At 35.5% G+C, this 22,809-nt stretch overlaps 1 protein-coding gene across 1 annotated transcript; it reads right to left on the reverse strand.

Moving 5' to 3' along the window:
- Positions 1-8,474: 8,474 nt before the first annotated feature.
- rst (roughest) lies at positions 8,475-22,637 on the reverse strand. Its single transcript, XM_017254183.3, has 7 exons — positions 22,554-22,637; positions 13,357-13,870; positions 12,799-12,999; positions 11,396-11,635; positions 11,054-11,156; positions 10,376-10,924; positions 8,475-9,416 (listed from the first exon to the last, which is right to left on the reverse strand). Exons 2-7 carry the CDS (start codon positions 13,861-13,863, stop codon positions 8,716-8,718), a joined length of 2,301 nt encoding a protein of 766 aa, XP_017109672.1. The 5' UTR covers positions 13,864-13,870; positions 22,554-22,637; the 3' UTR covers positions 8,475-8,715.
- Positions 22,638-22,809: the final 172 nt, after the last annotated feature.

Below are 22,809 nucleotides of genomic sequence, written 5' to 3' on the forward strand. Positions count from 1 at the left end.
TTAAAAGCTGATTTTTTATTCTTAATCTTAAGATTTTATAGAAATTTTATAAATTGTATTTCTATATATTCCTAATACCTATATATTTTTTATATTTATTATATAATATATATTTATTATTTATTATTTTAAGTTAAGATTTTTAACTAATACCAGTACGATCGTGTGGCGCCATCTAGCTAAGACTAATGCGACCAACACAGATCTTCTTCACATATTTGCCTATCGATAACCATATACTTGCTAGTCTTTAATCCAATAATTTAAATGGTGATTTTGAAATGAATTTTTTAATTTTGTCACCATTATTTCTATATTTATTTATTATTATTGATATTTTCTTATTTTTATATATATATATTTGATGGGCAGCACTGGCATGTTGTATATGCAGCCCAAAACTATGCTGCAAAAAATTAAAAAAAAAAATTTTATAAAAAATTTGTCGACCCAGGTCGGAGGCCATATCTTCGCCGATTTCCATACGATCTTCAAAAGGAATGTCTCAAAGGATTCGTCGAACGATTCTCTACTAATCTGCATCAAAATCCTGGAACAAAATATTTTTTCGATTTTTTGTCAAATTTTCTGGGGGCTCCCCTTCGAATTTTAAAGAATCCACGGAAAGCCCCTTAGGGCACCGGTCGGAGGCCATATCTTGGCCGATTTTCATCCGATACTCAAAAGGGATACCTTTAGGGATTCGTGGAAGGATTCTCTACTAATCTGCATCAAAATCCTGGAACAAGTATTTTTCTCGATTTTCTGTCAAATTTTCTGGGGGGTCTCCTTCGAATTTTAAAGAATCCACGGAAAGCCCCTTAAGGCACCGGTCGGAGGCCATATCTTGGACGGTTTCCATCCGATCCTCAAAAGGGATACCTTAATGGATTCGTAGGACGATTCTTTACTAATCTGCATCAAAATCTGAGAACGAAATATTTTTTCGATTTTTTGTCAAATTTTCTAGGGGATCTCCTTCGAATTTTGAAAAATGCACTAAATCCCTATAGGACACCGGTCAGAGGCTATAACTTCGCTGATTTCCATCCGATCCTCAAGAGGGATACCTTAATGGATTCGTAGGACGATTCTCTACTAATCTGCATCAAAATCTTAGAACGAAATATTTTTTCGATTTTTTGTCAAATTTTCTAGGGGGTCTCCTTCAAATTTTGAAGAATCTATGGAAAGCCCCATACGCCCCAGGTCGGAGGCCATATCTTGGCCGATTTCCATCCGATCGTCAAAAGGGATACCTTAATGGATTCGTAGGACGATTTTCTACTAATCTGCATCAAAATCTGAGAACGAAATATTTTTTCGATTTTTTGTCAAATTTTCTTTGGCGATCTTTCCAAAATCCTGAAATATGTATGGGATTACCGCGAGGGCCTTGTCATTTTCAATTTTCGTTCGATTCTAGAGCGGGTTATCTTATTGTAAAACGTTAGTAAGTTTATTTTTAACTAATTAATTATATATATAATTAAGTTTAATGGATATATATGTTTTTTTTTAGTTTTTGTTGTAATGCCTTTGAGCTGAAATCAGTTTCCTCCTTGAAAACGTCCACTTGGAAGTCCTCGCACCACTTTCAATGGCAAGCATTCAGCCACAAAAGGCCATCGAAGTGGGAAAATGGAATGTGTGACACGGCTTGTTGTGGTCACGGGTGGGGTGATTGGGTGACTTGGTCGCTGGATGGGTGGATGGGTGGGTGTGTGGTTGGTGCCCAATGTGGGTAAAATCATTGAAAGGCAGGGGTCAGGGGCCCTGGATCGGGCCCAGAGCCACCGAAATGTACAATATTAATATATTTCACAATTCCCCAGCTGCTAATTAACTCAGAAACAAACACACACTCGCACACATGTGTGTGTATATTTATATAGAAAGAGGGAGATATATGCATGTCAACCCGACCCACATATGTTTGAGTGGTGGGTCAAAAGGGTCCTGTGGCCGTGCGTGCAATTTAAATAATGAAGACATTTTATTAATTCAAGAAATTCAACTCGCCACGCACACACACACTAATACACTAAAACCCAAACACACACACACAGACATGGAGGAGCAATTACAGTGGCAACCCGACATTAAGCAACCACCCCAACCACCATCCCAACAAAACCGAAAAACCACCCATCCCCACCCAAAAACAATCCACCAAAAAGACTCGCACAAAAACTTGCCAAGCATTTTGGGGTTAGGGTCAGGAGCGGTATGAAAGACACCCCCCAACCCCATCCATCCGACCACCCACTCTACTCTATTCTTTGCACCACCAGCTGTTAGCTGGTGCGTTTCCCATTTCCTCGTTGCCCATTTTCCTCAGTTTCCTGGCTTGGTTTTTAGTGCATAGTGAAAAACAAAACATTTGCTAATCATATGAAGCTACCCTAAGCCGGCTCTTTGTATCAACACTGAGAGAAAGGGGGACTTAAAAGGTTAAAAATATGATTTTTTGAAAATAGTTTGTTAATTATATATTTAAGTGATTTTTATAAATTTTACCTTTAAAGAAATTCAGTTTAAATTTAAATATAGATGAAAATTTTATGAAAACTTATAAATTGTGGTATTAAAACTACAGTGACGAATGTAAAGCAAAGTTTAAAAAAATCTTAAAAGTAAAAAAATATATTTATCTAGAAATTGGTTAATTTGTTGAATATGGAAGTGCTTTTAATAATCCGAAACGTGCGGGAAAATTAGTTGGTATTTTAATTGTAAATTATAATTATACATTATTTGATAAACGTTAAAGTTTCAGTGACGGATGTAATTCTAATTCTATTTTGTATATTAAAATATAAGATATAGTTTTCTGTAAAGTATGTGTTTAATTTTAAAATTATTAGTAGCATTTTAAGTTTTAAAAGACTCCAATAGACTAAATAAAAGCATTTTGATTAGATAAAATAGCACTGACTAATAAACATTAAAATCGACAAAGATTTTATGGATTTGGGAACGAAAAAAAAAATTGTTTAGCCTAAAAGCTGCAAGCCTACAATTTATAGGGAAAAAACAATATAAAACTCAACAAATTTCTTTGAACTATCAAAATTTATTTTGTTTTAGTGACGAAAAAAATTTAAAGAGATAATTGGTTACCTTTTTCAATAATTTACAAACTTTAAAAATCCACTAAGTCATATAAAGCCTTTAAATTCTTTAAAAAAAGCTTCCAAAATTGTAAGAAAGAAGCCTTTTCTCAAAAAAAATATAAAAACTATAGAGAATTTGTTGCAGTGTAAGCATCCACCTTTCAGCAATTAACAACGCAGTGCGACACAGGCGGCGACGACAAGCCAACACTTGAGCCATAAAGCAGCCCAACACGACCCCCGTAACGACCCCGAAGAACCCGAGAACCCATCCACCCCACTCTCTCCCACTCCCCCCAAAAAAAGAAGAAGAAATCCGGAAGCAGAAAGGGCTCAGGGAAGTGGACGGACGCCACAGCCTTTTCAGAGAGCGACCAGCGCTTTGGCACTTCCCATATCTCATGTTAATGAAATCGTAACTCTTCGTGCGCCTCGTGTCCGTTTTTTGTGTTCTGTCCTCCTGTCCTGCTCCTGGTCCTGGTCCTGGTCCTGCTCCTGGTTCTGTGTACTATGTGTCCTTTCATTCCACCAAACAAAATAATAAAAATACAAGAAACAAAAAAAAAAAGGAAAAGGCACACTGGGAACCCCCAAAAAGGAGCCGAAAGGATGTTGGATCACATAGTCGAGTGATTAACGCTCTGGGAGAACTCCGCACGACTTCACGGACAATGGGAATTGGAATTTGAGAGGAGGACCTGACCTGCTCAGGATGTGAAGAAAAAGAATAAATAAAATAAGTCCAAAGCTAGAGACTAAAATATAGAAGAAGATTAAAAAAGAAACCACTAGTCATCGATTAACTAAAATAGAGTTGCAAAAGTTAAGAAAACTTAATCAGAAAATATTTAGAAAATAAATAAGTACATTATCTTATAGAAAATTTTAAAAAATGTGTATAATTTTAATAGATTTTTGGAAGAGCTTATTTTTAAGATTTATTGTAAAATAATTAGCTATAATTTTGGAAAATTAAGTAAAATTTTTGATAATATTTTACTATTTTGATGTTTTGGGATATCTTATCTTCTGTAAAGTACCTATACCCGGTACTCTTATATTATCAATAATTATTCCCTCTTTTTTTTTTGAAAGATTTCAAACATTTATATGTTTTAATCATAGCTCTAAGACCTAACTTATTCTTTTTAATGAACATATTTATTGAAATCTAAGCAAAATATTCTTTAAGACAATGAAAGTTACTGAAAAAAAAATATAACAATACCGGGTATCAAATTATTTATCAGTACCTCTTTTCTTACTTTAGTTTCTTCTACTTCATAATAGTACCGGGTATCATAGTATTATTTAGTACCTTTCTTCTTACTTTAGTTTCTTTCAGATACTCATAAATTTAAGAGCTTGATACTTAAATTTATGTTAAAACCTTTAAAAAACCAGAAAATATTATAGAGGATAAATATTTTAACTACAAATAATTAAATATATATAATTTTTTTTTATTTCGTCCTAATTTTTTTTTAAATTTCTTTAAAGTTCTCCAAATGAACTCTGTCTAGTAATATAGAGGGAAAAAAATGCTAATTAATACAGTCAACCGCAATTGCAACTTCCTTCTGGCCAAGTGCACGTATGTTTAAGCCACCATTCACCCAGTCCCCCTTTTTGGTAGTCATACCCCCTTCGGGCATCCTGGAGTCACGTGTGACAGCGAGGGTCGTTCGGTGACAAAGGGCAACTAATTTAGTTTAATGGGCGTCGTGCGCGACTTTGTTGCCCACCAGCCGCAGAATTTCTTGCGGCCAACACTTGTCCCTTTTCCCCCGCCCCCCTGGGTTGGCCTTCAGGCAAGGGGGGTGTGTTGCTATGTGGGTGGTGGGGTTATGGGTGGGTGAGGGTGCTGGTACTGGTGCTGGTCCACCCTTACGCATTCTCATTAAGCATTTTTAGTCGAGCTTAGCGAGCCGTTTGTTTGCACTGTCAACTCTCCAACTTCGGTTCGAAGCACTGAAAGAAAAATGCTTAAACTTGAAAGCATTGTTAATAAAAATAATAATATATTAAAGATAAAGTCTTTATTTAAAACCAGACTATTTTACATCAAAATAAATAATAACTATTATAACTATTGAATTAAATACCTATTTTATATAATAATGTACATATTTATAATATAAGAAATTAGTATTTTGATTCTTTATTTAAAAACACATTTTTATTTTTTTTAATACAATTAATTTGCAAAAAAAAAAAATAAAAAAATGCAAATTCATAATAGTAATTTTTTTTGTTTTTATTAATTTTAGTTCTAACAACTGTTTTAATTTATTGATCATAATTTAGAACTTAGAAATATTAGTTTTTAATCATCAAAAGTTCTAAAATTATATTTTAAATCATAATACCGAGAATTTAAGGTTTTGTTTTTATTGAAAGTTCTAACTATTTTGAGTTTGAAATTTATTAAATTATTTTTAAAAAGTTTTTATTTTTACTTTATCATTCAATGATAAATCAATGATAAAAGTCTTTATAATTTTTATATATTCGTAGTTGTTCAAATTTAGATATTTTTAAGGACTATAAATTATATTAATTCAATTCTCTATATTTATTAACTTCTTTTTTTTTTTTTCATTAAAAAAAATATATATTTTTGGAGCAAAATTGTAAAAATTTGAAAAGACTTGCAATTTTTTATACATTTTAACGAATTGTTTAAAAATAATCACCTTCTATTTAATTAAAAAAACTGCTCAAATTACATCCCCTTTATTTTTTTTCAGTGTAAAACCGTGACAACTCCGGTAGCGACTTGCCATAAATTAACACACACGAGTGGTGGTGGTGATGGTGGAGGTGTAGGTGGAGCGGGGGGTCGTTCTACCGTGCGGTGGTGGTGCAAGTCGAGTGGCGAATAGCGGTACTTTGGTGGGGCGGGGGTGGGGTGCTGGCCAACTGGAACTCAGAACTGGAAACATTTTCATTTCACTTTTGTTTGTTTGATTTTTGGCTTTTTGCAGTTGGCTGACAGTTGTTCCGGTTTTCCTTTTTTGGTCTCTGGTCTATGGTGCTGGTCCTGGTCCTGTCCCTGGTCCTTGTTCCAGGACTCGGCAAGCAGGTCCTGGTCAAATTAAAAATGTTTTTGCCCGCTTATTTGTATTTGTCTTTCGACTTTGATGTCAAAAAAGAAAACTCTTGTTTTTTTTTATTTTTCAATACATTTTTATTAATTTTTTTTGTTGTTTGTTTTTTGTGTTTAACTTTGTGTGTGTGTGTATGTGTTTTTGTTTGTTTTTTGCATTTAATTGCTCAAACTATTAAAAATATCCACAGCTAATAAATATAGCGAAAAAAAAACAAAAAAAAATAATAATAATTAAGAGAGAAATACATTTAAAAGTAGAATTTACACACACAATTTTGTTGTTTTTTTTTTCTTAAAAGATGTATGTTTGTTTATCAAAATATAATGCTTAATTCTATGAAAAAAAATGCATGTATACATATATATGTATATATATTTATTTTTAATTTTTTTTTTCTGGTATATAACTAAAGCTATTTCTATATATTAATTAAATATGTATGCGTATCTTTAGTTAGGCTACCAACTAGGATAATTAGACCGTTATACACTTAGAAGTACACTTAGCACAATTGAACTGACGAATTGAATACAATTTTTTTCCCATTTCTTTAAGCAGAATATTCGATTTTTAATTAAAATTCCCCCAAAAGAGCATATGTATGTAGGTTCTCTTAAGCGCCAAAGAAACACCTGAAAGAGCATTTGCCAAAAATATGCTCTCCCACCGCCCGCTGCACGTGCGCTGCTTGCACTTTTTTTGCACTCTCTCTCCCCCACACTCTGTCGCCTACGCTTGCCCGGATCGGTTCAGTTTTTTTCAACCCTTGCCGTCCGCCGTTTACCGTTTGTTTTGTTAATCAGTGATTAAAATCAAGTTTTAAAGTTAGTTTTGATTAAAAATAGTGGTGTTTAAGTTTGAAATTTAGTGAAATATGCTTATAGAAGTGTTTGTGTGTGTTTGTGGTGAAAAAAAAATGAAAAAGTTGGCAAAAAAAGTGAAAAATCTTTCAGAAATAGAAGCATCTTCTTCTTAATTAGTTAATATTATTAATTTATTGTTTAAATCGTGTTTTATTAAGTTAATTCATGACGGTTTCGCGTACCGCGTGTTCGTTCGCGTACCCAAGCGTAGGCGGCGCAAAGAACAGTTAGAATTTGCTTCCAAGAGCGAAAGGTAGTGGGAGGTCAGAATGCGTGGAGCAAGGAGAGCATAAAACGGCACTGCTCCTCCCTTTCCATTGATGCTTGGCCCTCTACATGACATGTAAAAAACGTGTACTTGGCATGTAAGTTACATTGTTTTTTACACTCTTGGGATTAGGTTTTTAAAAAAATTAAATCAAATATATCTGCCAGGACATTTAATATATATGTATGTACTTCTTATTTCATAATTCTTTTTTTCTGGCATATGGGCGTTTTGAGATGTGTGGGCGTGTCATAAGTTAAGGCGACTGTCAAATTCTAGCTTCTATTTTTAATATTTTTGTTTTTTTGTTTAACTCTCTATTAAAATTAGCTTCAGCTTTAAATTAGCTTATATAATTACTAATTAATAAAAAAAAAAAAATTTAAGAGAAATCGATTAATTTTTTTTTTTTTTTGGCGATTTCTCGACTTAAATACTATCAGGTACTTTGGCATATTTTCGTTTTTTTTTTCTTCTCTTATTTTTTTTTTGCTTAAAATTAATAAAAATCATTCAACTGAATGTCTTTACGGCTGTATACATATAAATATATGATTTTTTTTTTTAACATTTAGCAAATATACTATATATCCATGTATACATAATTGAATTTTTTGTTGTTTATTTTTCTTTATTTTTTTTGATGGTTTTTATGGTTAAAGTTTAAAGGGAAAAATAAAGAAAAAGTTGATTACTGAGTAAGCAAAAAAGTATTGCATGAAAGAATGCATGAAAATACTGATTACAAAGTAAGCAGCTTAAAATTTTTAAGTTTTTAAAAGAAAAAAAAATGCAAGAAAATTCTGAAAATTGAAATATTAAAAGAATATTATTTTTCTCTAAAAACTCTCCATAAAAACTCTCTTTTTCTTATTTTTTTTTAAGGCGGTTCTCTTAACAAGCAGCAAACTGTCTAATATTTTTGTTGTTTTTTTTTTTTTAATTGTTTTGTTGTAAATACTTAACACTCATTCTTTGAAGCTTAGTCTCTTTTTCTAAAAACTCGTAATTAGCCTAAAAAAAAAATATATCTAAATCTAAAGACTGACGATGAAAAATTTAAAAATAAATCGTTGCTAAGTTTTTTTTTCTTAAAACTAATTTTTTTTTAAATTTATTTTTTTTTAATCAGATGTGTGAGCTAAAATCCTAAACTTAAGCAATTCTATCTTCGATTTTTTGGTAGCAGAAAGAAGTGTTTTATTTTTTTAAGTGTATTTTTGCACCAACCCCCAGCCTTCAAGTGATATCCAAGCCTTCGAGTCCTTTGAGATCAGTCTTAGAGTGGCTTTTTTTTTTTTTTTTAGAAACTCCCAAGGGGGTGGTGCAAATAGGAGCGGGGGTGGGGGGGTGGTTTAAACGGCAGTGGGTGGTGGCAACAGGGAGGAGTTGGATGACCTCAGATATGGATTACCATAGATGGCGCTATAGCGGGGATCCACACTCAGAGCCATGGAACTGGGCACCACGACATGGGTGGTGGTGGCGGTGGTGCTCTGATTGCTGCAACTGCCATTCGGCGAGGAGCTAACCACCGAGGCGGTGGTGGACTGGAGGCTGGGCAGGCCGTTCTCCTGCCGGATCTCCCGCGAGCCGATGATGCTGCCGGTTAAACTGCCGCCACTGCTGTTCGTGAGGAAGGTCATCGGCAAGGTCTGGGTGTGGTGCTGATGTTGTTGCTGTTGCTGTTGTTGTTGCACCACCAACTGGTTCTGGTGGTTGTTCTGCAGGATGGTGGAGCTGCCATTGGATTTCGTCGAGCAGGTCGTCAAGTATTGGGGTGGGGGACTGTAGTGGGTGCTATAGTCCCCATAGGGCACATATCCCCCCGATATGTCCACCTTCAAGTCACTGTAGTTGGAGGTCCGATCGCCGGGCTCCAGCTTGCAGCTGACGCCTCCGTTCTTGGTGATCTGGTGCTCGCTGATGACGTCGGCAGGTGGCAGCTTGGTGCGCTTCTTGCAGCGGATGTAGACCACGATGAGGATGGTGAGGACGAGGAGCAGAGCCACCACCGAAACGCCGCCCACGATGGTCATTAGCAGGGAGACGCTCTCTGGAAGAATTGAGAAAAATTGCAGGAAGAATAGGGTTATTAAGGGAAGTTTTTAAAAAAATAATCAAGGAAATTGGTGTTTTTTAGTGAAAAAAATTATCAAAAAAAAGTTTAGAGAAAATTTTTCGAGAATTTCTTGAAAGAAATTGAAAAAATGGGGTTATTGGGGAAAGTCTTAGGAAAAAGAATCAATAAAATCAGTTAAAGTTAGTAGTTATAGGTATAATACAGTTAAAAAATGTGTTATAATACATTTCAGCAAGTTCTATAGAGAATTTCTGGATAGAGATTGGAAGTTTGGGGTTTTCAAGAGAATTTTTCGAGGAATAATCTGAACCATCAGTAGTGCCGGGTATTGTATAGTCAAAAAATGTATCTAACATATTTTTAGGAAAATTTATCGAGAATTTAAAGATATAGTAAGGAAGATTGGGGTTAATAGGAGAAGTATTTTAAAAATTATTGGTAGAATCAGTTAAAATCGTAGTACCGGGTCTAATACAGTTAAAAAATCTATTATAACAAATTTAAAAAAAAATTCATTGAGAAGTTCTAGATAGAACTTGAATGATTGGGGTTATATAGCGAAGTCTTTGAGATATATTAGGGAAAATCATTAAAAATCAGTAGAAACGGGCACTATAGAGTGAAAAAATATATCAGAAAAAATTTTTACAAGATTAATAGAGGATTACTATATAAAGATTAAATAATTGCGGTTATTAGGACAAGTCTTTGATCAATAATCAGTAAAATCAGTAGTACCAAGTATTATATAGTGAAAAAATATACCAAAAAAAAATTTAAGCAAGATTTATAGAGAATTTCTAGATATAGGATGGTCCTAAAAGAGTTTTAAGATTCATATCTTATAGGAATATCATATATTTGATATTTATATCCTATCCTTTCTAAAAAAAATAATAAAAAATATATATAAAAAATAGTTGAAGACTCACTTTTAGCTTGAAGTTGAATTTCCGCCACATCGTTGCCATAGTCATTGACCACTGTACAGTTGTACTTGCCATAGTGGTACGCCTGACTGTCCCTGATGATGAGAGTGCTCTTGACACCCCCCGGCACAGCATCCACCAGTATGGAATAGTCATGACCCGATTCTGAGCTTATCTCCTGACCATTAAATGTCCACGAGACATGCCTAGCTCTGGGCACACTGCTAGCGAAACACTCGATCCTGGCGGTATCCCCCACCAGACCGTACTGGGATCTGGATGAACTGATGGCGGGAGAGCCCTTCAGATAGACATAGGCATCGGCTGATATTTCGGCATAACCGGCCACATTGGCTTTGCAATAATAGCGGCCAGCTGTCTCGTTGCTGACACTGAAGGTGAGATTGGTGCTGGTGCCGACGACCCGGTCACTGGGATGTTGGATCCAAACGATCTCGGCGGGGGGATTGCTGTCCACCTCACAGTTGAGGGAGACGACAGAGCCGACATCGGCTTCCATGGACTGAGGACGTTGCCGGAAACTGGGGGCATCTAGAAAGTGGGGTGGGGGTTTTTGGGAAGAGAAAATAATAATTGTATTAAATAATATAATGGTAGGTTACTTTTTTTTTATTATTATTTATTTTATTTATTTAAAAATTTAATATTCTTGAAACTCACAGCTTATATCCAAAGTCTCGCTATCCTCGCTCTTGCCCACGGAATTCTGTACCTCGCACTTGACAATGGCATCATGGAATTTTCGCGTTACATTGCGTATCACCTGTGGTACAGATACAAAGATACTCAGATACAGATACAAATAGAGGTAAGATAAATAGAAATATAGAGATAATTGTGGGAACGCTTGGCCTTTCCGGTGGCCAAGCTAACTGGTTCCCAATAATTGCAAACATTATACAACATCCCAGTAGTAATAGTTGCTCTAATTATGCGCCAAGTTGGAATGTGGACCAGTTTTCCAAGATAGAGTAGAGAGTATAGTGGAGGGGGGGTACTCACCATTTCAGTCTTTTGGCCGCCATTGATCGGTTCGTCGTTGATGAACCAACGGTAACGTACATCACCGGGATTCGCATCTGCCCGGCACTCTAAACGCACCTGCGAATGCTCCACAATCCGAGATCCCCCCATGGTGGTGGAGGAGGATGTGGTACTGGTACTGGTACTGGTGGAAGAGACACCTGCTCCTCCGGGATGCAAGCCAATAACATTAACCTTTACCTTGGGGGCATATTTAACCTAAAAATAAAATAGAAAAAATATTTAAAAAATATATTTCCAAGATAGATCCTTAAAAAAAGGTCCTTAGAAGGTCCTTAAGTTCTTAACCCTTAAAAATGCATAATTCTTAGACCCCCTTTGGGGGAATGCATTCCTTTTTCCCTCCTAAGGGATTTGTCCTTGTCCTGTTCCTCATCGAAACTAAGCCAATGACAGGTCCTTGGTTGTAGGTCCTTGGTCCTTGGGTTCTTCTCTCTTCACTTTCACACCAAAACCAAAAAAAATAAAAAAACCAACTTCAGCCGGGCCTTCCTTTATGTCGAAGCTTGAATTAGCCCGTCAGTGTCATGCCATGTCCGGCACAAAAGTCCATTCACTAAAATCCCTGCCCTGCCCATCGTCCCTGGGCAGCGCCACTGGGACGCCAGCGCCACTCTTCACCCCCCCCTTATCCCTCAATGGACTTCCGCATCACGTAAAATTGATAGTAGGCTCTCTCTTTCATGCATACGTTAGATAAGGCAGCCGCAGGACAAGCCATGCACTCAAAGAAATTTATATCTATTTTTTCTTAAAGGGGGATATTTTTTAGGAAAACAATTTAAGCTTTCCATGTTGAGGTTCTAGTTCGATCTAGAGCTAATATATATATTTTTTTAAGAAAATTTTTATTTTTTCTAACTATAATTTAGATGCAATGAAATCACAAGAATAAACTTTAAAAATAAAAAAAAAATCCAAGTATGAGTTTAAGTTTAAAATTTATGAAAAATTCCAATTTTTTTGTTTCTTAGATTTGTATTTTATTTATTTTTATTTAATTTTTTTTATTTACTTTTTTTCATAATTTTTAAACATATATTTTTTTTTTTTAATTAAATTTTTTTTAACAATTTTTTTTATTTTTTTTTAATTTTAGTTCTTTTATTTAATTTTTTTTTTATATTTATTGTTTTATAGTTCTTTTATTTAATTTTATTTATGGTTGTTTTTTTATATTTATTTATTTTTTTCTATAAAGGCATAAGTAATATAATTTTTCTCAGTGTGACAATGCAGAATGCGCATTGATAGAAAGAAGAAAGGGTTAGCCATAGCCCTAGGGGGTAGGCTCTAGCTAGGCTTCCCCTCCCCTCTGAACTACATACATATGAACTATAAAAGGGGGGGCCAACACTCACCTCGACACGTATTTTCACAGAGCGGTAAGTGCGGTCCGCCGTATTCTGTGCCTGGCACGTAAAGTTGGTGTTGTGATGCTCCTTTTTGGGGGTCAACCGTAGAACGGACTTGGCCGTATAGCGACGCAGATCCGGAAGCGGAATCACCGTATACTCAATGTTATCCGTGAGAACGTTGCCGAGGCCATCAATCCAGGTAATCTGATGGATGAGAGATGGTTGAGAGTTGAGTGAGGGGGAGTTAGTGGGGGGGCTTTAGTATGCAGAGTATGAGATGTCTGGTTACGGCGGATTGCGGTTCATTGTTTGTTCGATTAGCCGGGCTAACAGGCTAACTGGTTTTTGGCCAACAGACTGGCGGGGATTTTTCCAAAAAAAAAAGGAGTATTCTTTCGAAAAAGTATATTTTTTTTTGAGGAGATACAAGAGAAGTACACTGCGAAGAATTTTTTTAAAGGTTCTCTATGAAAAATAGTACTTTTTCAAAGAAGTAAACTTCAAATATATTTTTTTTTAATTTTAAATATATTTTTTTAAGTGTAGTTTATGTAAACTCACCTCGGCAGCTGGCTTTCCGCCCACCGAAACACATTCGATCTCCACTTTCCGATCCTCCGTAGCATAAATGACATCTCCCTGGGTGATTTTCGGTGCTTCCGGCGGAACTAGAACCGTTAGAACGGCAAAGGTCGAACGGATGGGTGGCTGACCCTCTGGTCCGGGACTGACCTGGCACTGGTACCGGGCATCATCGTCCAACATCACCGGATAGATGTCCAGCGAGTAGTCGCCCTCCTCATCGCTGCCCACCATGGCGTATCGTTCGAAACCGCTCAGATCCCGGGAGGTGCCCAGTCCGAAGTCGTCCTTGGTCCACTGGAGGGTGCCCTGTTTGTTGATCACCCGGCAGGGTAGTGTGACCCTGGCACCGACCACGGCGGTCTGGTCCTGGGGCTGCATGGCGAACCTCTGGTTTTGGTAGCTGGTGTAGGGTGAGGTCTTGGCGAAGCTGACAACTGTGGCCAGCAGCAGAAGCTGTGGCAACACTTCCCCCAAACCCATCATAATGGATCTGCAAAAAAAAAGAAGAAATATTTTAAAGTTAATGCTTAAAAGCCAATGAAGCTAAAAAAAAATAAAAAAAAATTAGCGGAACAACCCTGATTAGATATCTTGGTTTTCGATTTTTTCGAAAACCTTGAGCAGGCGCCAAAAATATACAAAGACATCACCAAAAAAATTGTCTTTTCTTTATGCTCACATATGTTTCTATTTATTTATTTATTTGTTTCTTGTTTCTTCTGTCTGTCTGTCTTTTTTTATATTTTTTTTTATACCCTTTTGTTAAGCTTTGTTGCATTATTATTTTTTTTTTTTTGTATCGTTTTGTTGAACAAATTTTATTTGTAAGGAGGGTTTGGCTGCAAAGGCAACAATTGTATTTAGCTTCAGGGTCTTATTACTTATTATTGTTCGTATTATTGTATGTTTTTTGTATTTTGCTGTTAGCGCGCTTGTCTTGTTTTATTTTTTTTCTTGTGTTTTTTTATTCGCATTTTTTTTACGGTTTTATTCATGTTTTTCCAAGTGCAGACAGTCCCAAAAAAAATGAGAAAAAAGAGTACGTGAGCTTTAAAAATGAGTTATATTAAAATTAGTCAAAGGGGGAGAGCCACAAAATAAAGCCAAAAATATTTTTAAAAAAATTTAAAAGGCTTGAAAAATATAAGCAAGAAAATGCATTAAAAAAATTGCATAAAAAACGTTTAAAAAAAATCTCATATCTTATTACATAGTTTCTTTAATATACCCCCTTATCACCTTTTTTTTTTTTTTAGAATTTCCTTAATAAATTCTCTTCTCTAAGTACCTAAGCTACCTCTTTCGATTTTTCTTATTTTCTTCGGATTTTCCACCTCGTTTTACAGGTGCCTTGTGTCTTGGAATTTTCTCACGCATTTTTTTTTTTCTCCTCCTCTCTATAATAGTATAGTACTCTACAAAGTTTAGGGTTTTCTTTGGGTTTTCAAGACAGACTTCCGTCTGTCTAATTTCGTTTTCTTGTATTTCTAGTTACTTGTCGCTATTATTTGTTTTTATTGCATTTATACGGAAATTGGCGCCTTTCTCATACACACACACACTTGGAACCCCAAAATGATATAATATAATAGTAGAGAAGAAGAAATCCATAAAAGAAAAAAAATGAAATGAAAATAACCCCAAAAAGATGCAAACGGAGGCAAAAGATTAGCGAGCTTCCGTTGAAAACGAAAAAAAAAAACCGGAAGGGTCGAAAATTACTCAAAATTAGTGTTGAAATCTCTGGGAGTCTGTGGGAGAAACGAAAAATCTGAAAAATCTCGAAATCTTTAAATAAAATCATAGGTTACTTCCATTCCAACTTCCAATCTCAAAGACGATAATTTGAAATGCTGCGTTTGCCAAGCCAATTAAAACCGATTTTTGGACACGCTCATCGACCAAAAAAAAAAGGGTTTCCTCTTTATGGTCCATAAAGATTGGGTTTCAACAGTTTTTAGTATTTTTGTTTTTTTTTTAGAAGTGTTGATTACTTTTACCTATCAATAGCAGAACTTTTTGGGTTTAATGGGGTTTTGGGCATAGGATTTATGGTGGAACTTGATTTTATGACTAAAGTCAGAGAGAAGAGGGCTGATTAATTGGATTAGATACAAATGGATTTGAGTATTGGACATATTTAAGTTTTCGAACTTCATTTAAAGGTGATTAGAAAAGAAAAAGTGAAAAAAGGGAAGAGAAATGGTTGTAAGGAGGGGTTTGAAATAGTAGTTTTTTGTTGGGAAGTGAATATTAAATAAATATATATAAAAAAATATAAGAAAAAAATTAGAGAAAAAAAATAGTTTTAGGAGTTTTGAACTCAAGGATCTTTGGAGGATCTTTAAGTCTTTTTTCTTTTAAAAAAAAAGTTTAAAAAAAAAGGTAATTAAAGGGTTTCAAATAGTATTTGTTGTTAGGATATAAATATTTAATTATTGTATGAAAATATATAAATTAAAAAGAGAAAAAAAAACAAATATTAATTTTTTCCTTGTTTCCTTCGGAGTTTCGAACTCGAAGCTGTAGGCTCAAAAAATGCTAAAAATACTTATTCTTTCTAAAAAAAAAACCTCCTTTCTTTTTGGTTTCTTTTTTTTTTTTTTCTTTTTTATTTAATTTATTATCTCTCCCCTTATTACCTTGTCAGTGTCTGCCTATCGAGGACATGTCTGTCATATATGGAAATTTGTGGGAGAAGAAGTTGGCTTACTTTTTTTTTCCTTTTTTTTTTTGAACAATACAAATCACTTCACTCATTGGCCATGTCCAAGACTTAACAGTAGCAGCTGCAACTTTGGCTAGAAAGTCAAGTTGGGGCCCTCTCTCTCCTACTCTCCTATTCTCTGGCTATTTTCTGTTTCCTTCTTGGCCGGAAAAACTAAAGCTCAAGTTGCCCCACCTGCCCCAAAAACGAAGAAAGAAAAAAAACTTTTTCGCAAAGCCAGAGTGTTCAATATAAATTTTTCAAAGTTATTTGTACCAGGTGGGCCTTTCTTTATTGATTTATGAGAGCCACTTCAACGTGCTTAGAAGGAGCTAAAAGGCACTGAGAAAAATCAGTAGTAGACTTGAAGACTTTGAAAATTAATTTTAAAAGAAATGCTTTAAGTTGATAAAGTTTCTTCTATTTTTTTTTTAATTTTTTAATTTTTTTTTTGTGTATAAAAGGGGAGTGGCTGGGTAGGCAGTTAAACTGTAAATGACAAAAGTCTCGTCTTGCGAAGGAAGCCGCACATCCGCTGCAGCTTGCATCTAATAACCGAAGCGAACCAAACACTGGCCCGGCCCGGCGATAATAATGCGATCGGGGGAAACTGGTTTACCTTTATAGAGTAGAAGTACACTGGCCAGCAGGTAAATAATTAATGCTGTCAGTGATGAGAATTGATTTTGAAAGAAGGAGATACTATAAAAAATAAAAGAAACTACTAGTTTTCTTATATTTTAAAAACTATACTATGCTCTCAAAAGATATAGATAGTTTTTAGATATATAGATATATGTACATATTCTCTTTACTTCTCAAACTATACGATCAAAGGTTATAGATAGTTTTAATCGATATTATAGTAGATTTATTATATGAAGATATACAGATATCTTTAAGATTTAGGATCTATTATAGAAAAGTGCATAAAAATCTCTGATATTTTATTGAATTTTAGGCCTTTCTTTTTTAAATCCTTTATGAAAAACAATATTTTTTTTATTAGATTTAATTATTTTATTCATTTTTTATTTTCTTTATTTATTTTAATTTTTAAATCTGTTTCCCTTTTCGTGACACGAGCTTTTTTTTTGTGGCAATGAAGACAACTTGATCTCGGGCGTTGCCTTAGCACCTGTTTCCCCGATTCCAGTTGCACTATAAATATCACAACAGATGCTCGGTTTGTGGCATTAAAGGATGCTGCTCGATGTGGCATATTGGATGCTGGGGATAAATGCAGCTGCATCTTGTGGTCAACAAAACAGGGGCGTAGGCCAAGAAGAGGAAGGAGGGGGCCTCTCTTAAAGAAAAAAATAAAAGGCAGCTGCAGAAAGGAAGCCCGTTGGCTGGGGGAAGTGACTGCCAACTACCAACTTTGCAACTTGCAACTGACTGACAAAACAGGCCACAATATCCCCTTCGATAGAAAGCCCCCCAACCATACTCCTCTACCCTACCTCTACCCTTCCTGCCCCAATGATACCCCAATATGTAGTAACCCCTGTATCGAATGGATTGGTTTGGAGTCGAGTGTGTTCAGAGAGTGCCCCAAGACGAGATTTATGTGTGATAAGCGTCGCCTGAAAATAATTACTGCATCTGAGTATCTGAGTATCGTGGTATGGGTGTATCTGAGGAGTATCTTTGTATCTGAGAGTATAAAAATTGAAAACTGGAGCGGAAAACGTTAGCAGCGGAAATGTTTTGCTGACATGGATTGGCAGCATGGGGTTAAGAGATGAGAAGAGGATCAAGTAGAGGGTTAAGATTGAGAAGACTTCCATATCCTTTAGAAAAAACTATCAGGATATAAAATAAAAATCAAATAAAATCCCTCGAATCACCCAAAACTTTCACTTTAAGTGAAAAAGGTGTCCCCGTTGATCTGGAAGTTTTTTTCTGAAGAAAAACAAGTCGGGACTGGGAAAAACTCAACTTGAACTGTCAGTTAAAGTGTCGAGACTGTACTTGAAAGCCGCACTGAGGCCATCTCTCTCGCACACTTACACACACTCCTTACACACTCATATGGAAGTGCCCTTAGGGACCGGTTAACCCTTTACCAAAAATCCAAAAAAATAAAGAGAAAGTCGTAAGAAGAAAAAAAAAAGCTTTGGCCAAAAAGGATGGCTACTTAAAGGACTTTTGCTGACAAAATGGAAAAGGCAACAAACAGAAAGAGACAGAGAGAGAGAGAGGGAGAGTGAGATGGGTAGCTGAAAAAAAGGCCTAAAGGATATTGGTCGAAGGTCCAGAGTTCAGCAAAGATTAGGACAATTAAAAAAAGGGAATGCTTAACAATTAAAATCAATTTGTGCGTGTGTCCTGTTTCCTCTCAGTCTTCCTCTCTCTTTCTCTCATACTATAGCCATCTCTTTCGAAATCCTGTTGACAATTTGTTTGCTCGAACAAATCAAGTAAAAGCAGCAACGGCTAAGTGGCAAAAGGAGCCGAAACCCAGGACCAAAGTCAAAGTCAAAAGGATGAGGTCTGGCCTGGCTATTCAATTTGCTATTCTCTTCTCTCTCTTTCTAGTCCTTTGTCTGACCATCTCTGATTAGGAGACAAATGTGTGTCCTGGGGACACAAAAAGAAATCCCAAAATGGAGCACCAGAGCACCATCTCTCTCCGGGTCCCATTTCCAGTGTCAATAAAAAAAAAGGCAACGGACAAAAAATAAACTTAAATCGCCTATTAATGGCCCACACAAACACACACACACACATTCACATTTAAGGACTCTTATGGCCAGTTCCCGTATCGGCCAAGTCAGCAAAAGTTAAGGGAACAGTTAACTGAAAGCCAAAAGGGTCATCTTTCATTCTTAAAAAGGGAGATTTGATAATTATCGAAATGGTTAGGAATTGGATTTGGAAGAAAAGTAAAGGTGGAACAGTTTTTCAAAAAGGGTTTCTGATTTAATAAAGGGTATTGGGAATCTTGTAATGAGGTGGTTTTATAATAAATATCGACTTTATCGATATATTATCGATTATTTAGATTAATTTTTATAGAAAACAACCTAAAAACTGGCAAAGAAATTTAATTTCTTATGAACAGAGTTTTAGGAGTTTCTTGACAACTTTATTTATTTATTATAAAATAGATAAAACCTCGTATTTTTATTAAAATAATCGAACTTTTATCGGAATATTATTAAAAATTTTAAAGAAATTTTCTTTTAAAAAATTAGAAGATGTTATACTCTTCTGATACTTATTTTCTACAAACTGGGAGGCCTTAGAGATAAACACAAAAAAACATTCTCATTAATATTCATTAAACTTATAGCTTAATTAAAGCTACAGAGTTTTTTTCTTATAAGAATCGTTTATAAAAAAAAAAACGAGCCCCGACACACTCTAATGAAATAAAGCCTCTCTCTCTCCTTTGGGATTTCATAACTTTAATCGAATCAGGCATGGCTCGGAACTCAACAAGTCCGGCTTTAATATGAATATAAAGCAAAACTGCAAGCTCTGCCCGGGCCGAAAGAACGTAGAACGGGTTAAGTTATTCATCAATTCTGCAGGCTCCGAAAGCAAACTTGTTAGCCGTGTATAATCACAGAGCATCTGGGATCGATATCTACCTCTCATTAGCATAATTCTAACATAATTCCTGACATGGGCCGTTCGGGCATAAAATTATGAAACGAAATCATCCAGAGACTCTAGATAACTTTTTAAAATAATAAGAGAAGAAGTATACAAAGTATATATGTAGATATAGATATATATATGTATATATAGCAGATCGAATGAAAGTTGCTTGGCCACATCGAAGCAGAATTTCAATCAGTAAATTGAACACCTGAAACTTAACTGATTTCGTGGTTGGTTTTTTTTTGGTAGAAGACCATCAGCGGCAGCAAAACAAGTTAAAGTCGAGCAGCAGGAAATTAAGCCAGGCCGACAAAAAAAAAAAAATAAGAAAAAGAAAAAGAAACACAAGACAGTGCAACAATGACAAGACGATGGGGAGCCCAAAAATCGAAAAAAAAAAAACAAAATAAAATTTCGATTGGAAGATCGAGAGACCAGAGACCAGCTAGCTTCTCCACTTTACGTTTTAGCATTTTTTTCAAATTCATGTTTATGGTTTTGTATTACAAGCTCGATCGACGACGACGATGGCGACCAGGTTAGGCTGGTGGGGGATTTGGCTTTGTGGTGTATAACTTTAAGCCTTATTAACATATTTTATGCTCCATTCGAGTTCCATTCGAGCCAAGTTCGCCCACACACCGACATTTCTTGTCTGTCTCCTCTTTTATTATTATTTTTTTCGTGTGGGCCGGCCACATTGACATAGATCGATCCAATCCCCACAGAAAACCCACAAAACCCCCGAAGTCTATTGCGAGAGAGAAATATGATTTCGAAAGAGTATACTTGACCAACTTCTCTATATTTATTTTCAAAACTCTACAAATTGAATTTATATATTAACCTCAAATTTCTATTTTTAGTTATTTTTTGTAAGTACTTTCAACTGTACTAACTAATCAGGAAAACACGACCAAGCCTCTAAGTTTCCCATAGAGTGGTGTTTTCATTTCGAATTATCATCCACAATGACAATTGGCTGCCCAAAAAGGGCTCCCTTTAGGCCTGACAGCTGTCACTGGTTACCTCTACCTCTACCTGAACCTCAACCTGAACCCCCAAAAAACACACAATCTCCACTGGCTACCTTTCAGACCTCAGCCCTCAGACCTCAGCTTATATTCTTTTGTCCGAATTGTCAGTTTATATATTCCCCCATTTCCTTCTCCCCATGCGGCTAATTGAGTTATATCCCACTGCAGTCGATTGCAGCAGGTCCCCCCCTTGACAAACAAAAAATAAATAAATCGGAATAATAAAAGAAAAAACGAAAAAGGAGAAGAAACCTATTTTAAATCGCCAGAAGAGAAGAGACTCCACAATTCAATAAATGAAATCGGGAGACCTTTCCCAGACAGGTTTTTATTTGTTTTTATACCCTTGCAGAGGGTATTATAATTTTGTCCAAAAGTGTGCAACGCAGTGAAGGAGACATCTCCGACCCTATAAAGTATATATATTCTTGATCAGGATCACCTCCTGAGTTGATATGAGCATGTCCGTCTGTCCGTCTGTCTGTCTGTCTGTCCGTTTCTACGCGAACTAGTCTCTCAGTTTTGAAGCTATCGTCTTGAAACTTTGCACACACCCTTCTTTCTTTTGCACGCAGTATATAAGTCGGAACGGCCCGGATCGGCCGACTATATCCTATAGCTGCCATATAACTGATTGATCGGAAATGGTATAACTTTGACGTTTTTAAAGTTAGAGAGTTCAAATTTGACATGAGAGCATTTTTTGGCAAAACATTACGACATGCCAAATTTCATAAGGATCGGCCGACTATATCCTATAGCTGCCATATAACTGAACGATCGGAAATGACCCAACTTTCGTGTTTTTGAAGATAGAAAGGTGGAATTTAGTACAGATTCTATTTTTGGTCAGTTGATCCAACCTACTAAATTTCATAAGGATCGGCCGACTATATCCTATAGCTGCCATATAACTGAACGATCGGAAATTACCCAACTTTTGTGTTTTTGAAGATAGAAGTTTGGGATATTTTTAGGTTTGGTTTTTGTATTATATTAAATTGGGTTATATTATCATATTTTCATAAGGATCGGCCAACTATATCCGATGTTTGCGATATATATCCGGTTTTAACTGCAAGGGTATATAAACTTCGGCTCCGCCCGAAGTTAGCTTTCCTTTCTTGTTTTTTTTTGAAACTGCACTGAAAACGTGTTAGAAAAGAGCAATAATACACAGAGAGAAATATTTAAAAAAGACATTTTAAACCCCCCAAAACTAATAAAATAGTTAAAGAGACTTATTTAGTCTTGTTCTAAAAAAAAAAATTATTATATAATATAGTTTAGTCTAGTCTGGATTATAGTTTCTTCTAGTTACTTAACATACTCAAGATACAAAAAAAAAACTCACTTTCGAAATACACTTTGCAGATACTTTGCTTTTCAAAGCCCACTCCCAAGATTTTCTTTCTTTTTTTTTTTTTGGACTTGGCTTTTTCCATTTTGATTGCCTTTGTGGTCTCGACCGTTACACGGGTGGGTGTTATATCTCAGTATCTCATGTATCTTTGTATCTTTGTATCCATCCGAGTGCGGTCACAATACAATAAAAAAAAAAAAAAAACTAGAAACAACAACCACCTGGCGACACCTTCACCTTCCTCTAACTAAATCCGATTATAACTAATTATTATGGACTCTCCGACCGAACCCGAGACGATGGCAAATAGATAAAATAAAGGCTAAGAGGGCAACCCACCAGGGTTGTCGTGTAGCCAAGGGCTTGGCGTGGGCCATTCTTTGAGGCTTGAGGTTGAGATTTCTAATCAAATTTTTAATCTTTTTTTTTTTTGAAAATATTTTTAAAAACTTACCTTAAAAACCCTTTTATTAGAAAGTGAGCTGTAGCTTCTCCTCTTCGAGTGTCTTTTTCTGATTTTCCCTCTTGGCCCTTAGATCTGAAAAAAAAAAAAAATAAAAAATGTAAAAATAAAGCCAGACAAGTCAGGATTATTAATTGAATTCTATGTTCCTGTGATGTTCCATTTGTTTATTATTTTGTCGTAGTTGCCTTTGGGTTATGTACTATATGTATTAATTGTTTTCGCTAATGCTTCTTGTGTTTTCAAT

The sequence above is a fragment of the Drosophila bipectinata genome, chromosome XR, assembly GCF_030179905.1.
Source record: "Drosophila bipectinata strain 14024-0381.07 chromosome XR, DbipHiC1v2, whole genome shotgun sequence".
Lineage (NCBI taxonomy): Eukaryota > Metazoa > Arthropoda > Insecta > Diptera > Drosophilidae > Drosophila > Drosophila bipectinata.

Bases quoted from the DNA above. Each gene is read 5' to 3' on its own strand.
- rst (XM_017254183.3), bottom strand. From the start codon at position 13,863: ATGATGGGTTTGGGGGAAGTGTTGCCACAGCTTCTGCTGCTGGCCACA. The intron at 11,636-12,798 runs GTGAGTGTTGGC...TTTTATTTTTAG, and splicing joins CTGTGAAAATACGTGTCGAG to GTTAAATATGCCCCCAAGGT. The intron at 9,417-10,375 runs GTGAGTCTTCAA...CAATTCTTCCAG, and splicing joins AATTCAACTTCAAGCTAAAA to AGAGCGTCTCCCTGCTAATG.